Below are 16,920 nucleotides of genomic sequence, written 5' to 3' on the forward strand. Positions count from 1 at the left end.
CTGTCTGATTTTTACAGTTGTTATTCTCACCACATCATCGCCAAAGAAAAGCACAGCTGAACCAAGAGAAACCACAACCTCAAGGGTAACTACCAGTATACCTAAAGGAACAACCACCACAGAGACGACAACAAAATACATACCATTCCCAACCGTATTCACCACGGGCCCATCAACCACTTCTACCACATCACCTGGCAAAACTACAACCTCTGTACCAGCTGGCACAACAATAACAATGGAAAACCAAGGAACGACGCCCCAACCTTCTATAGGTACCACCACCACCACCAAAGTACCATCAACAACCACATTTGGAACTACCACTCCACCTGGAGAAACCACTACAAGACAGAGAACGACTGTTGAAGGTGAGACAACATCTGGAATCACCACTGGACCAACAACCACTTCTACCACAATACCTGGCAAAACTACAACCTCATCACCAGGTCTGACAACAACAACTACGGAAAGCACAGGAACAACATCCCAACCCTCTGTAAGTACCACAACCACCAAAGTGCCATCAACAACCCCATTTGGAACAACCACTCGACATGGAGAAACCACAACAGGGCTCAGAACAACTGTAGAAGGTGAGACAACAACATCAAGAATCACCACTGGCCCAACAACCACTTCTACCACCATACCTGGCAAAACTACAGTTGCAGCATCAGGTGGAACAACTACGGACACGACAGGAACAACATCCCAACCCTCTGTGGGTACCACGACCACCAAAGTACCATCAACAACCACATTCAAAACAACTACTCAACCTGGGGAAACCACTACAAGACAGAGAACAACTGTAGAAGGTGAGACAACAACATCAAGAATCACCACTGGCCCAACAACCACTTCTACCACAATACCTGGCAAAACTACAGTTGCAGCATCAGGTGGAACAACAACCACTACGGAAAACACAGGAACAACATCCCAACCCTCTGTAGGTACGACAACCACCAAAGTACCATCAACAACCAAATTTGGAACTACCACTCGACCTGGAGAAACCACTAAAAGACAGACAACGACTGTCGAAGGTGAGAAAACAACATTAGGATTCACCACTGGACCGACAACCACAAGATCTGGAACTACTACACGACCAGGAGAAACCACTACAGGACCGAGAACGACTGTCAAAGGGGGTACAACATCTGGAATCACCACTGGAAGAACAACCACTTTCACCACAATACCTGGCCAAACTACAACCTCAGCACCAGGTGGGACAACGACAACTACGGAAAGCACAGGAATAACATCCCAACCATTGGTGGGTACCACGACCACCAAAGTACCATCAACAACCATATTTGGAACTACTAACCAACCTGGAGAAACCACTACAAGACAAAGAACAACTGTTGAAGGTGAAACAACAACACTTGGATTCACCACTAGCCCAACAACCACTTCTACCACAATATCTGGCCAAACTACAACCTCAGCACCAGGTGGAACAACAACAACTACGGAAACCACAGGAACAACATCAGAACCCCCTGTTGGTACCACGACCACCAAAGTACCATCAACAACCACATTCGAAACTACGACTCAACTTGGAGAAACCACTACAAGACAAAGAACAACTGTTGAAGGTGACAGAACAACACCAAGCTTCAACACGAGCCCAACAACCACTTCTACCACAATACCTGGCCAAACTACAACCTCAGCACCAGGTGGAACAACTACGGAAACGAAAGGAACAACATCCCAACCATCGGTGGGTACTACGACCACCAACGTACCATCAACAACCACATTTGAAACTACCACTCGACCTGGAGAAACCACTACAAAACAGACAACGACTGTCCAAGGTGAGAAAACCACACTTGGATTCACCACTGGACCAACAACTACTTCAACCACAAGATCTGGATCTACTACACAACCAGCAGAAACCACCACAGGACCGAGAACTACTGTCAAAGGTGAGACAACAACATCTCGAATCACCACTGGACCAACAACCACTTCTACCACAATACCTGGCCAAACTACAACCTCAGCACCAGGTGGGACATTGACAACTACGGAAACCACAGGAACAACATCAGAACCCCCTGTTGGTACCACAACCACCAAAGTACCATCAACAACCACATTCGAAACTATGACTCAACCTGGAGAAACCACTACAAGACAAAGAACAACTGTTGAAGGTGACAGAACAACACCAAGCTTCACCACTAGCCCAACAACCACTTCTACCACAATACCTGGTCAAACTACAACCTCAGCACTAGGTGGGACAACAACAACTACGGAAAGAACAGGAACAACATCTGAACCCGATGTTGGTACCACGACCACCAACGTACCATCAACAACCACATTTGGAACTACCACTCAACCTGGAGAAACCACTACAAGACAAAGAACAACTGTTGAAGGTGACAGAACAACACCAAGCTTCACCACTAGCCCAACAACCACTTCTACCACAATACCTGGCCAAACTACAACAACCTCAGCACCAGGTGGAACAACTACGGAAACGACAGGAACAACATCCCAACCATCGGTGGGTACTACGACCACCAACATACCATCAACAACCACATTTGGAACTACCACTCGACCTGGAGAAACCACAACAAGACAGACAACGACTGTTAAAGGTGAGAAAACCACACCTGGCTTCACCACTGGAAGAACAACCACTTTCACCACAATACCTGGCCAAACTACAACCTCAGCACCGGAAAGCACAGAAACAACATCCCAACCATTGGTGGGTACCACAACCACCAAAGTACTATCAACAACCACACTTGGAACTACCATTCGACCAGAAGAAACCACTACAGGACCGAGAACAACTGTCAAAGGTGAGACAACATCCGGAATCACCACTGGACCAACAACCACTTCTACTACAATACCTGGCATAACTACAACCTCAGCACTAGGTGGGACAACAACAAATACGGAAAGAACAGGAACAACATCTGAACCCTATGTTGGTACCACGACCACCAAAGTACCATCAACAACCACATTCGGAACTACGACTCAACCTGGAGAAACCACTACAAGGCAGACAACAACTGTTGAAGGTGAGAGAACAACCCTTGGATTCACCACTAGCCCAACAACCACTTCTACCACAATATCTGGCCAAACTACAACCTCAGCACCAGGTGGAACAACAACAACTACTACAGCAAGCACAGGAACAACATCCCAGCCCTCTGTGGGTACTACGACCACCAAAGTACCATCAACAACCACATTTGGAACAACCACTCAACCTGGAGAAACCACTACAAGACAGACAACGACTGTCCAAGGTGAGAAAACCACACTTGGATTCACCACTGGACCAACAACTACTTCAACCACAAGATCTGGATCTACTACACAACCAGGAGAAACCACCACAGGACCGAGAACTACTGTCAAAGGTGAGACAACAACATCTCGAATCACCACTGGACCAACAACCACTTCTACCACAATACCTGGCCAAACTACAACCTCAGCACTAGGTGGAACAACAACAAATACGGAAAGCACAGGAACAACATCCCAACCCTCTGTGGGTACTACGACCACCAAAGTACCATCAACAACCACATTTGGAACTACTACTCGACCTGGAGAAACCACTACAAGACACAGAACAACTGTCGAAGGTGAGACTACAACACCTGGCTTCACCACTGGCCCAACAACCTCAATATCCCAACCCACTGTTGGTACCACTACAACCTCAGCACCGGGTGGGACAACAACAACTACCGAAAGAACAGGAACAACATCCCAACCCTCTGTGAGTACCACGACCACCAAAGTACCATCAACAGCATCAGTCCAAACTACTACCCGACCTGGAGAAACCACTACAAGACAGAGAACGACTGTAGAAGGTGAGACAACAACACCTGGCTTCCTCTCTGGCCCAACGACCACTTCTACCACAATACCTGGCCAAACTACAACCTCAGCACTAGGTGGAACAACAACAACTACGAAAAGCACAGGAACAACTTCCCAGCCCTCTGTGGGTACCACGACCACCAAAGTACCATCAACAACCACATTTGGAACAACCACTCAACCAGGAGAAACCACTACAAGACAGACAACGACTGTTAAAGGTGAGAAAACCACACCTGGCTTCACCACTGGCTCAACAACCACTTCTACCACAATACCTGGCCAAACTACAACCACAGCACCAGGTGGAACAAATCCAACAACGGAAACGACAGGAGCAACATCCCAACTCTCCCGGAGTACCACAACTGCAATAGTACCATCATCAACCACATTTGGAACTACCACTCGACCAGAAGAAACTACTACAGGACCGAGAACAACTGTCAAAGGTGAGACAACAACATCCCGAATCAACACAGGACCATCAACCACTTCTACCACAATACCTGGCCAAACTACAACCTCAGCACTAGGCGGAACAACAACAAATACGGAAAGCACGGGAAAAACATCCCAACCCTCTGTGAGTACCACGACCACCAAAGTGCCATCAACAACCACAGTCCGAACTACTACTCGACCAGGAGAAACCACTACAAGACAGAGAACGACTGTTGAAGGTGAGACAACAACACCTGGTTTCACCACTAGCCCAACAACCACTTCTACCACAATATCTGGCCAAACTACAACCTCAGCACCAGGTGGAACAACAACAACTACTACAGCAAGCACAGGAACAACATCCCAGCCCTCTGTGGTTACCACGACCACCAACGTACCATCAACAACCACATTTGGAACAACCACTCAACCTGGAGAAACCACTACAAGACAGACACCGACTGTCCAAGGTGAGAAAACCACACTTGGATTCACCACTGGACCAACAACTACTTCAACCACAAGATCTGGATCTACTACACAACCAGGAGAAACCACCACAGGACCGAGAACTACTGTCAAAGGTGAGACAACAACATCTCGAATCACCACTGGACCAACAACCACTTCTACCACAATACCTGGCCAAACTACAACCTCAGCACTAGGTGGAACCACAACAAATACGGAAAGCACAGGAACAACATCCCAACCCTCTGTGGGTACCACGACCACCAAAGTACCATCAACAACCACATTTGGAACTACTACTCGACCTGGAGAAACCACTTCAAGACACAGAACAACTGTCGAAGGTGAGACTACAACACCTGGCTTCACCACTGGCCCAACAACCTCAATATCCCAACTCACTGTTGGTACCACTACAACCTCAGCACCAGGTGGGACAACAACAACTACCGAAAGAACAGGAACAACATCCCAACCCTCTGTGAGTACCACGACCACCAAAGTACCATCAACAGCATCAGTCCAAACTAATACCCGACCTGGAGAAACCACTACAAGACAGAGAACGACTGTCGAAGGTGAGACAACAACACCTGGCTTCCTCTCTGGCCCAACGACCACTTCTACCACAATACCTGGCCAAACTACAACCTCAGCACTAGGTGGAACAACAACAACTACGAAAAGCACAGGAACAACTTCCCAGCCCTCTGTGGGTACCACGACCACCAAAGTACCATCAACAACCACATTTGGAACAACCACTCAACCAGGAGAAACCACTACAAGACAGACAACGACTGTTAAAGGTGAGAAAACCACACCTGGCTTCACCACTGGCTCAACGACCACTTCTACCACAATACCTGGCCAAACTACAACCACAGCACCAGGTGGAACAAATCCAACAACGGAAACGACAGGAGCAACATCCCAACTCTCCCGGAGTACCACAACTGCAATAGTACCATCATCAACCACATTTGGAACTACCACTCGACCAGAAGAAACTACTACAGGACCGAGAACAACTGTCAAAGGTGAGACAACAACATCCCGAATCAACACAGGACCATCAACCACTTCTACCACAATACCTGGCCAAACTACAACCTCAGCACTAGGCGGAACAACAACAAATACGGAAAGCACGGGAAAAACATCCCAACCCTCTGTGAGTACCACGACCACCAAAGTGCCATCAACAACCACAGTCCGAACTACTACTCGACCAGGAGAAACCACTACAAGACAGAGAACGACTGTTGAAGGTGAGACAACAACACCTGGTTTCACCACTAGCCCAACAACCACTTCTACCACAATATCTGGCCAAACTACAACCTCAGCACCAGGTGGAACAACAACAACTACTACAGCAAGCACAGGAACAACATCCCAACCCTCTGTGGGTACCATGACCACCAAAGTACCATCAACAACCAAATTTGGAACTACTACTCGACCTGGAGAAACCACTACAAGACACAGAACAACTGTCGAAGGTGAGACTACAACACCTGGCTTCACCACTGGCCCAACAACCTCAATATCCCAACCCACTGTTGGTACCACTACAACCTCAGCACCGGGTGGGACAACAACAACTACCGAAAGAACAGGAACAACATCCCAACCCTCTGTGAGTACCACGACCACCAAAGTACCATCAACAGCATCAGTCCAAACTACTACCCGACCTGGAGAAACCACTACAAGACAGACAACGACTGTTAAAGGTGATAAAACCACACCTGGCTTCACCACTGGCTCAACAACCACTTCTACCACAATACCTGGCCAAACTACAACCTCAGCAGCAGGTGGAACAACAACAAATCCGGAAAGCACAGGAACAACATCCCAACCCTCTGTGGGTACCACGACCACCAAAGTACCATCGTCAACCACATCTGGAACTACCACTCGACCGGAAGAAACTACAACAGGACAGCGAACAACTGTAGAAGGTGAGACAACGATATCTGGAATCACCACTGGGCCTACGATCACTTCTACCTCAATAACCAGCAAAACTACTACCTTAGCACCAGGTGGAATGACAACAACTACAGAGAGTACAGGAATAACAACCCAATCCTCTGTGGGTACCACGACCACCAAAGTACCATCAACAACCACATTTGGAACTACTACTCGACCTGCAGAAACCAGTACAAGACAGAGAACAACTGTAGCAGGAGACGCAACAACACCTGGCTTCACCACTCGCCCAACAACCACAATAACCAGCAAAACTACAACCTCAGAACCAGGTGGAACAACAACAACTTTGGAAAACACAGGAACAACATCTCAACACTCTTTGAGCACCACAACTACCAAAGTAGGGGTTGTCACTCAAAGACCACAAACAACAGTGGTGATTACACAGCCTTCTGTTTTGACCACCACTGTTTTGAGTCCTACGAGTGTTTCGGGAACCACAATTAGTAGGCCAGTAACACAAACACTTCCTGGTAGTTCCGCTGTGTACACCAGCAGTGCAGTCGGTACTGGTCAAGCTGGAACCACAGTGTCTACTTTTTCACCCCCGTCCACCACAATATGTTCCTGTTTATTCAATGGAACCACGTACAGTCCTGGTAAGTCAATCTTCCTTCATCTTTACCACCTCAGTCACATTTTCTGCTATTATTTCTTCTAAAAGTACTGCATCCAGTCTGCATGCGCGTATAAAACTGGATCCATTTTGACTCTCTCCACCCTTTTACAGGTGACATGGTGTACAATGTGACGGATGGGCTAGGCTGGTGTTTCATTGCCTACTGCAACACAAGCTGTAAAATTGATACACATTACAGTTTGTGTTCAACAACGGTACCCAGCACGACCGCATGGTCAACCACTCCAGAGTCCAGGACCACCACAACGCCATCAATTTCAACATCATCCATGCCCCCGCCCACAGGCAGCTTGGACTGCACTAATGCGTTTCCATCAAGAAAGGTCTGATCAAATCGAATCTACTGCACGGGAAATACAAAAGAGCTAAAGTACTGCATCTCACCAGTATTGTGTTGTTGCCTCACAGAATGGCGAGTCCTGGGAAGTCAACAAGTGCACCATAGCGACGTGCAGCAACGGCATGGTCACAGAGTCACAGGCGGTCTGTCCCAAGACGCAAGAACTCATCTGTGCCAATGGACGTCAAGCCATCAAGGTCTACGACTCCAATGGCTGCTGCTTCCACTATGAATGTCAATGTAAGTCCACGTGATCCACAGTCCTCCTTCTTGGCCGTGGTATCATTTGGAATTATTATTATTATTATTCATTTGGGACATTTTTGAAGTTGAGTTCATTGATTTTAGCAGTTCAAATAAAGGAGTGAACATCTTGTATTCCATAGAGTAACAACACACTGTGAAAGATTACATACAAGTTATTCCTTATTACTTCATTCATTCATTCATTCATTTTCTACCGCTTTTTCCTCACGAGGGTCTCGGGGGGTGCTGGAGCCTATCCCAGCTGTCTTCGGGCGAGAGGCGGGGTACACCCTGGACTGGTCGCCAGCCAATCACAGGGCACATATAGACAAACAACCATTCACACTCGCATTCATACCTATGGACAATTTGGAGTGGCTAATTAACCTAGCATGTTTTTGGAATGTGGGAGGAAACCGGAGCACCCGGAGAAAACCCACGCATGCACGGGGAGAACATGCAAACTCCACACAGAGATGGCCGAGGGCGGGGACCGAACCCTGGTCTCCTAGCTGTGAGGTCTGCGCACTAACCACCAGACCGCCATGCCGCCCTTATTACTTAATACTTAATAATTATTATGATTATAGCTTACGGCTAAGAAATAGCCCAAATGTAGTATCTCATAACATTTGAAAAACTGTCAAAAACATGAATATTGTGAACTATTGAGTCACCCTCTGGAACTGCAAACACTTCCTGAGCCTTCAATTGCTCGCTTACGATTGCGCAATATGATGTTGTAATTCATACGGTATTAACGGCAATTCAAGGTAACGACGGCCGGATGTGAGTGCATGTTTCCTTCAGCTCTCACGTGTGCCTCCTCCCGCATGGTGTTGTGCTGCAGGCGTGTGCGGCATCTGGGGCGGCCGCCACTACATGACGTTTGACGGAAAGTCCTTCACTTTCCATGAGAACTGCTCTTACTACCTGGTGAAGGAGATCCTGGGCAAACACCAGCTGACCATGGTGGTAAACAAGCACCACTGCGACCCCTCAGACGGCACCTTTTGCCCTCAGGCTCTGAATATAACATATAAGTCCTCACACGTGCTTCTGACTCAGAGGAGGACTAAGGGGAACGTCAACAATGTGGTAAAGTCATGCAGTATTTAACCTGCCTAACTACTTTGGACGGAGCGTTTGTACACTTCCCATGTACTGTATGCTGCTGGCTTTTCTTCCCCCTCCAGGTGTATGTGAACGGGAAGCGCATTTATCCCGCTTGGAGCAACCCAGTGCTGCGCATCACCAGCTCGGACTTGGTGATCACACTGGAGATAGCAGAGATCCAGAGCCTGGTGGTCTACAGGGGCTCATCTTTTACTATCCACGTGCCCAACTCCCTCTTTGCTGGCAACACGGAGGGACAGTGCGGTGGGAGGCCACACCCCCTGACCTAAAAAACACTCAAATCGTCATGTGACCCAACCTCCTCTTCCAGGGACGTGCGACAACTCCCAGACCAACGACTGCCGCTCGCCCAACGGTCAGGTGGAGAGCTGCTCAGACTCCGCGGACCGCTGGCTTGTCCCGGGAACGCCGTGCGTCACGCCCACCGGCTCGCCAGTCGTCACTATGACAACTGCATTCACGCCGTCGCCCTCGCCCACACAGGCTGCTTGCAAGCCCGCCATCTGTGACCTGATCACCAGCAGGTGAAATATGTCTCCTACCGATGTCAGGTGGTAGTCTCAAGGTGGGAACTATCTTCAGGCCTTCATGCCAAACTGTAGTTGACAGGTCTTGGAGCCCAGGAGAAACCTTCTGTGGGTATCCCACGGCGCTGGTGGACAACAAGTGTCTGGTTTATTTGACCTTTCTGGTGACCTTTCTGCTCTCTGCAGCGTGTTTGCACCTTGCCACGCCGTCATACCTCCTGGACCTTTTGTGGCATCATGTGTGTCTGACGTGTGCAACAACGCCGAGGACTCCTGCTCCAGTTTGGAGGCGTATGCCACCCAGTGTTCCAGTGGGGGGGTGTGTGTGGACTGGAGGAACCACACAGACGGCCGTTGTGGTGAGTCATGATCGCTCCTGTTGTTCCTCTTCTGCAAGATGTCAGCAAAACATCTCCTCGACAGAAATCACGTGTCCACACGACCAAGTCTTCATGGCCTGTGGCCCTCTTGTGGAGCCGACGTGCAACGACAGGTGATGCTAATGCTACCTCTGAGGTCAAACACCTTCTGGAAATAATCTATCCCAGCACCTTTTGGTTGTCTTTGGACTGCTGATGAGACGTGAAGGTCCACAGATGACATCAGCACGTCTTGTGTCGTCATCAGGTACAACAAACTCTTCCAAGCTCAGTCCGCCGAGGTATCCCGCAGGGCCAAGGAGGGCTGCTTCTGTCCACACGGCACCATCTTGTTCAACAGCGTCCATGACACTTGTGTCACTTCCTGTGGTGAGCCCGCCTACTTTTTGTATCATGGCTGCTGATGGACATTTGGCTGCACGCACATCTCTCACCCCTTCTTCTCCTTCTTCTCTTCTTCTGCTAGACTGTGTGGGACCTGATGGCAAACCCAAACAGGTGCTGAGCCGCTTTCACTCACGCTAACGACCGGCCTGCGACCCGCCAGCGTCACCTGTCTCTCTCTCACCAGCCCGGCGACAGGTGGACGAGCGACTGCAACACGTGTCGGTGCGACACAGACTCCATGAGCATCCAGTGCGAGCCCGTCCCGTGTCCGCCTGCTCGCAACCTGCCGTGCAGCGAGGCCGGCCTGCAGCTCGTCAACGAGACGGACGGCTGCTGCGCCACGCAGTCATGTGGTCAGTCACATGATCACGTTGCACGTGTTCCCGATGTTTGGCTTCTTCATGACAAAAGTCCATTCGTGTCCTCGACAGAATGTCACAGCGACTTGTGCCCCCCACCTCTGACCTGCTCGCTGGGCTTCAAGGTCAACGTCACCAATGGCGCCTGCTGCTTGTCCTACACCTGTGGTGAGTCATGTGACCGCTTACAAATAGCTTGATATCAGATATCTTATGATGTTTTACTTATACAACAACTTGAAGCCACTTAAATCATGTCTTAAATTGGCCACTACTTCATTATAATTATTAACACATTCAATCATTATTCAATCAATCAATCAATCATTCACTACTTTATTCAATCATTTTAACACATTCAATCATCATTCAATCAATCAATCAATCATTCACTAGTTTATTCAGTCATTTTAACACATTCAATCATTATTCAATCAATCAATCAATCATTCACTACTTTATTCAATCATTTTAACACATTCAATCATCATTCAATCAATCAATCAATCATTCACTACTTTATTCAATCATTTTAACACATTCAATCATCATTCAGTCAATCAATCAATCAATTCAATCAATCATTCACTAGTTTATTAAATCATTTTAAGACATTCAATCATCAATCAATCAATCAATCAATTCAATCAATCATTCATTCAATCATTCACTAGTTTATTCAATCATTTTAAGACATTCAATCATCAATCGATCAATCAATCAATCAATTCAATCAATCATTCATTCAATCATTCACTAGTTTATTCAATCATTTTAAGACATTCAATCATCAATCAATCAATCAATCATTCATTCAATCATTCACTAGTTTATTCAATCATTATAAGACATTCCAAAAAGCGCCATGACATTCACTTCAACCAATCAGATCTTTGATCCCGCCCACCACTTCTTAATGGCTTAATGGCTATTCATGTATTAATAAATACACAAATAGGTTCAATACTGTTATTTCACAGTAGAATCAATTCATGGACAATTTCATGCATGATTTGAAGTTAATTATTCATAGTCTAAATATTTATTTGCTCACATTCATTTGATGTTTGTATGTTTATCAACTTTTATTTGTGACCTTTACTGTCAACAAAAATGCTGGTAAAAATGACCACCTACTTTCAAGTGACAGGAGATCAGCTTGTACATGTACGGCGTTGAACCAACAACCTGGACTGCAACCTAACTTTGTCCCATGTCTTCTCTCTGTGTGTGTGTGCGTGTGTGTGTGTGTGTGTGTGTGTGTGTGTGTGTGTGTGTGTGTATGTGTGTGCGCGCGCGTCCAGAGCCTAAAGGCGTGTGTGTATATGACATGACGGAGTACAAGGTGAGCACACTCGTGACTAAAAATCAATCAGTTTTCTATTTTTATATTTGAAAATGATTACATTTGAGCACAAAATACATCAAAGCATATATTAACAATATTTACAATAATAGGCCGTATTTCCCGCACCATAAAATTCCACATGGAGTAGTGAGGGATTTTATTTGTACGCAGGAGTTAGTAACTTTATGCTGTTTTTTATTGTTTATCTTATTTTTAAACGATATTATTTATTTGTATTTTTTGTAATGTCGGAGTTCAATGAGAATGCATTATTATTATTATTATTATGATTGTTGGTATCTATGTGATTTTGGCAGCCTGGCAGCAAAATAGTGACCCCACAACGTCCATCAGAACCTCCATCAGAAGCTCCATCAGAAGCACCCAGCATATCAAAGCAGGTTGTGGAAACAACAGCGCCTCCATCAGGACCACCTGGAACTACACCGCAGCCTTTTAAAGTGGGGCCGTGCCAGGACTGCTACTGTGGGCGTGACACAGACCCCCTCACCGGACTCAACGCCATCACGTGCACGCCCGTCGTCTGCCAAACCGACTGCTCTGAGGTCAGCTGACCAACGATCTTCTTTTGTCGGCCATCTTTCCTTTTTTGCTGACCGCTCGTGGTTGTCTGCAGGGTTTCCAGTACCGCCCCTTGTTGGCCCGGTGTTGTGGCGAGTGTGTGCAGACAAGCTGCCTTGTCGTCACGCCTGGCAACACAACGCACGCCATCGCGGTAAAGAGAACGCACACTGAGACCACACCGGAGACCCCATCGGGACCACCAACACGTTTGGACTCTTGCAGGTCAACAGCACGTTTGTGCCGCCTGGCGACTCGTGCACCAAGTTCACCTGCGAGAGCATCAATGGACGGCTGGTTACCAAGGAGACCAAGACCACCTGCCCCCCTTTTGACCCACTGGACTGTGAGCCTGTGAGCGCCATATTGACTCTTTTTACACCTCTTCTATGCCACTAGGGGGCATATTTGCATGGCGCCTGCTATGATATGCCACGTGTACTGTACACCATGCTGACTTCCATGTTTGCCACGTGTACTGTACGCCATGCTGACTTCCATGTTTGCCACGTGTACTGTACGCCATGCTGACTTCCATGTTTGCCACGTGTACTGTACGCCATGCTGACTTCCATGTTTGCCACGTGTACTGTACGCCATGCTGACTTCCATGTTTGCCACGTGTACTGTACGCCATGCTGACTTCCATGTTTGCCACGTGTACTGTACGCCATGCTGACTTCCATGTTTGCCACGTGTACTGTACGCCATGCTAACTTCCATGTTTGCCACGTGTACTGTACGCCATGCTAACTTCGTTTGCCACGTGTACTGTACGCCATGCTGACTTCCATGTTTGCCACGTGTACTGTACGCCATGCTGACTTCCATGTTTGCCACGTGTACTGTACGCCATGCTGACTTCCATGTTTGCCACGTGTACTGTACGCCATGCTAACTTCCATGTTTGCCACGTGTACTGTACGCCATGCTAACTTCCATGTTTGCCACGTGTACTGTACGCCATGCTGACTTCCATGTTTGCCACGTGTACTGTACGCCATGCTGACTTCCATGTTTGCCACGTGTACTGTACGCCATGCTGACTTCCATGTTTGCCACGTGTACTGTACGCCATGCTAACTTCGTTTGCCACGTGTACTGTACGCCATGCTGACTTCCATGTTTGCCACGTGTACTGTACGCCATGCTGACTTCCATGTTTGCCACGTGTACTGTACGCCATGCTAACTTCGTTTGCCACGTGTACTGTACGCCATGCTGACTTCCATGTTTGCCACGTGTACTGTACGCCATGCTAACTTCCATGTTTGCCACGTGTACTGTACGCCATGCTAACTTCCATGTTTGCCACGTGTACTGTACGCCATGCTGACTTTGTTTGCCACGTGTACTGTACGCCATGCTAACTTCCATGTTTGCCACGTGTACTGTACGCCATGCTGACTTTGTTTGCCACGTGTACTGTACGCCATGCTAACTTCCATGTTTGCCACGTGTACTGTACGCCATGCTGACTTTGTTTGCCACGTGTACTGTACGCCATGCTGACTTCCATGTTTGCCACGTGTACTGTACGCCATGCTGACTTCCGTCTTTGCCACGTGTACTGTACGCCATGCTAACTTCCATGTTTGCCACGTGTACTGTACGCCATGCTGACTTCCATGTTTGCCACGTGTACTGTACGCCATGCTGACTTCCGTGTTTGCCACGTGTACTGTACGCCATGCTAACTTCCATGTTTGCCACGTGTACTGTACGCCATGCTGACTTCCATGTTATTCATGTTCCAGGGCACGGAGACGACAGACAAAGATGGCTGCTGCCAACGCTGTAGGTTGGCATGACAAATGTGCCGCGCTAACGCTAACGCTAACGCTAACGTGAGATGAGACGAACCCAGTGAAGACCCGTGTCCTCCGTCTTCCAGGTCGGCTGCGTGGCTTCTGTGAGGTCCGAACGCAAGCCAGCGTGGTGGAGGTGAACGGCTGTCGCAGCAGCGCTCCCGTCAACGTGACATCCTGCGTGGGCCGCTGCGGAAGCTCGTCCACGTGCGTCGTGTCGCCTCTCAAGTACACTTGATTAGGTACACGATCTCATTGTGTTTACCTGGCGTACAGGTACTCCTCGGCTGCCAACGCCATGACGCACCAGTGCCAGTGCTGCCGCCAGGGCGCCACCAGTCGGCGACTGCTGGAACTGACGTGTCCCGACGGCTCCAAGTTGCAGCACGGCGCCACGGTGGTGGAGACGTGTCGCTGCAGCGAGGCCGCTTGCGTGTCCACCGGCACCGGCGAACCAAGGAGGCGCCGCTGAGCAACTACTTCCTCCTCTTCCTCAATGACTGAAGCTTTCATCCCGCACCGACTTCACTTGGCATTTCTGGAACTCTTCTACCGGTTACAAGGTCACCTGATATGTCATGCATTTATTATACACCGTCATTATACACCATGATTATACACCAGGATTATACACCAGGATTATACACCGTGATTATACACCATGATTATACACCGTGATTTTACACCAGGATTATAACCTTGATTATACACCATGATTATACACCATGATTATACACCAGGATTATACACCATGATTATACACCATGATTATACACCATGATTATACACCATGATTATACACCATGATTATACACCATGATTATACACCGTGATTTTACACCGGGATTATACACCAGGATTATGACCTTGATTATACACCATGATTATACACCATGATTTTACACCGGGATTATACACCGGGATTATAACCTTGATTATACACCATGATCAAACACCTTGATTATACACCTTGATTATACACCGTGATTATACACCGTGATTATACACCATGATTATACACCTTGATTATACACCATGATTATACACCATGATTATACACCGTGATTATACACCGTGATTATACACCATGATTATACACCATGATTATACACCATGATTATACACCGTGATTATACACCGTGATTATACACCATGATTATACACCGTGATTATACACCTTGATTATACACCGTGATTATACACCGTGATTATACACCTTGATTATACACCATGATTATACACCATGATTATACACCTTGATTATACACCGTGATTATACACCATGATTATACACCATGATTATACACCGTGATTATACACCTTGATTATACACCGTGATTATACACCGTGATTATACACCATGATTATACACCGTGATTATACACCATGATTATACACCATGATTATACACCATGATTATACACCGTGATTATACACCATGATTATACACCATGATTATACACCATGATTATACACCGTGATTATACACCATGATTTCTACAGCCTCTGTAATGTGTTTGCTGGAAGATGTGATCCTTATTCTTGCTAATCAGACAATAAAATCCAGAGAAATATCATAGAGGAGGTCCTTGCTTCCTCCTGAAGGGGTGGGGGCGCTACAAGCTGAGCTGAGCTACGAGGTCCTTGTACCCAAGCTCACCTGAAGGCATCAGGAGCCTTTTCTGGTTAACAACAGGGTGCATTTACAAATACAAATACACAAATAAAAGGTAAGAACACACACGTTTTTTCAGTTAAGAAAAAAATAAGGGGTGCTTTGTTTACATGTTATCCATTTCATTTATTGTTATGAGGCTGTCACATTTTTCAGAGTGATATTTTTGGTATATGAAGGAATGAATAGTTAGAAAAAATCATTTACTTTCCTCACTATCAAAAGATGAGGAGCACAGCTTTTGATAAAAGTTTAACACATATCTTTTAATTGCTTTGTCATCAGAAATAAGAACATCATTTATGTAAAGTTTATCAATTCTTTTAGTTTCTTCTCCAAGCTATAAAAATAATTTGAGTTTTTCTCCCCGTGTTCCAACCATTTGGTTCTTGATCTTATAAAAGCCCCCCTAGCCTTTTCGATGTATATCTTATGGAGTTTATCTCGGAGTTGCTTTAATATACATTTTTCACTTGGAAGGCTTTTCCCAAGACTGCTGTTTCTTTTTAGCAAGTTCTTTACTAAAGCCAATAGAATAAACTCTACATTCATGTTTCAACTATTGCCACTTCTGAGTGACGGTAACCCCTCCATTTCCTTGTGGCTGGTAATTAAATCGTGAATGGACTGACAGTACGACTTATTGTTTAACAAGGT

General features: G+C 46.8%; 1 protein-coding gene across 3 annotated transcripts in view; it reads left to right on the top strand.

The window, feature by feature from the left end:
- Positions 1-16,147, top strand: part of LOC131139266 (mucin-5B-like) — a 31,052-nt gene extending 14,905 nt beyond the window's left edge. For 2 of the 3 annotated variants that reach the window (XM_058088680.1, XM_058088681.1), the window contains 19 exons: positions 18-7,433; positions 7,565-7,797; positions 7,883-8,054; positions 8,911-9,158; positions 9,257-9,440; positions 9,508-9,721; positions 9,911-10,083; positions 10,148-10,217; positions 10,352-10,473; positions 10,571-10,602; positions 10,676-10,844; positions 10,923-11,018; positions 12,155-12,195; positions 12,516-12,764; positions 12,836-12,934; positions 13,006-13,134; positions 14,538-14,577; positions 14,675-14,795; positions 14,865-16,147. In XM_058088680.1, the coding sequence (XP_057944663.1) occupies positions 18-7,433; positions 7,565-7,797; positions 7,883-8,054; positions 8,911-9,158; positions 9,257-9,440; positions 9,508-9,721; positions 9,911-10,083; positions 10,148-10,217; positions 10,352-10,473; positions 10,571-10,602; positions 10,676-10,844; positions 10,923-11,018; positions 12,155-12,195; positions 12,516-12,764; positions 12,836-12,934; positions 13,006-13,134; positions 14,538-14,577; positions 14,675-14,795; positions 14,865-15,060 (10,004 nt within the window). In that variant the 3' untranslated portion in view covers positions 15,061-16,147. The remainder of the gene's footprint in view (positions 1-17; positions 7,434-7,564; positions 7,798-7,882; positions 8,055-8,910; positions 9,159-9,256; positions 9,441-9,507; positions 9,722-9,910; positions 10,084-10,147; positions 10,218-10,351; positions 10,474-10,570; positions 10,603-10,675; positions 10,845-10,922; positions 11,019-12,154; positions 12,196-12,515; positions 12,765-12,835; positions 12,935-13,005; positions 13,135-14,537; positions 14,578-14,674; positions 14,796-14,864) is intronic. The other variant, XM_058088682.1, reaches the window with a different exon arrangement.
- Positions 16,148-16,920: the final 773 nt, after the last annotated feature.

Source organism: Doryrhamphus excisus, chromosome 12 (genome assembly GCF_030265055.1).
Source record: "Doryrhamphus excisus isolate RoL2022-K1 chromosome 12, RoL_Dexc_1.0, whole genome shotgun sequence".
Taxonomy (NCBI): domain Eukaryota; kingdom Metazoa; phylum Chordata; class Actinopteri; order Syngnathiformes; family Syngnathidae; genus Doryrhamphus; species Doryrhamphus excisus.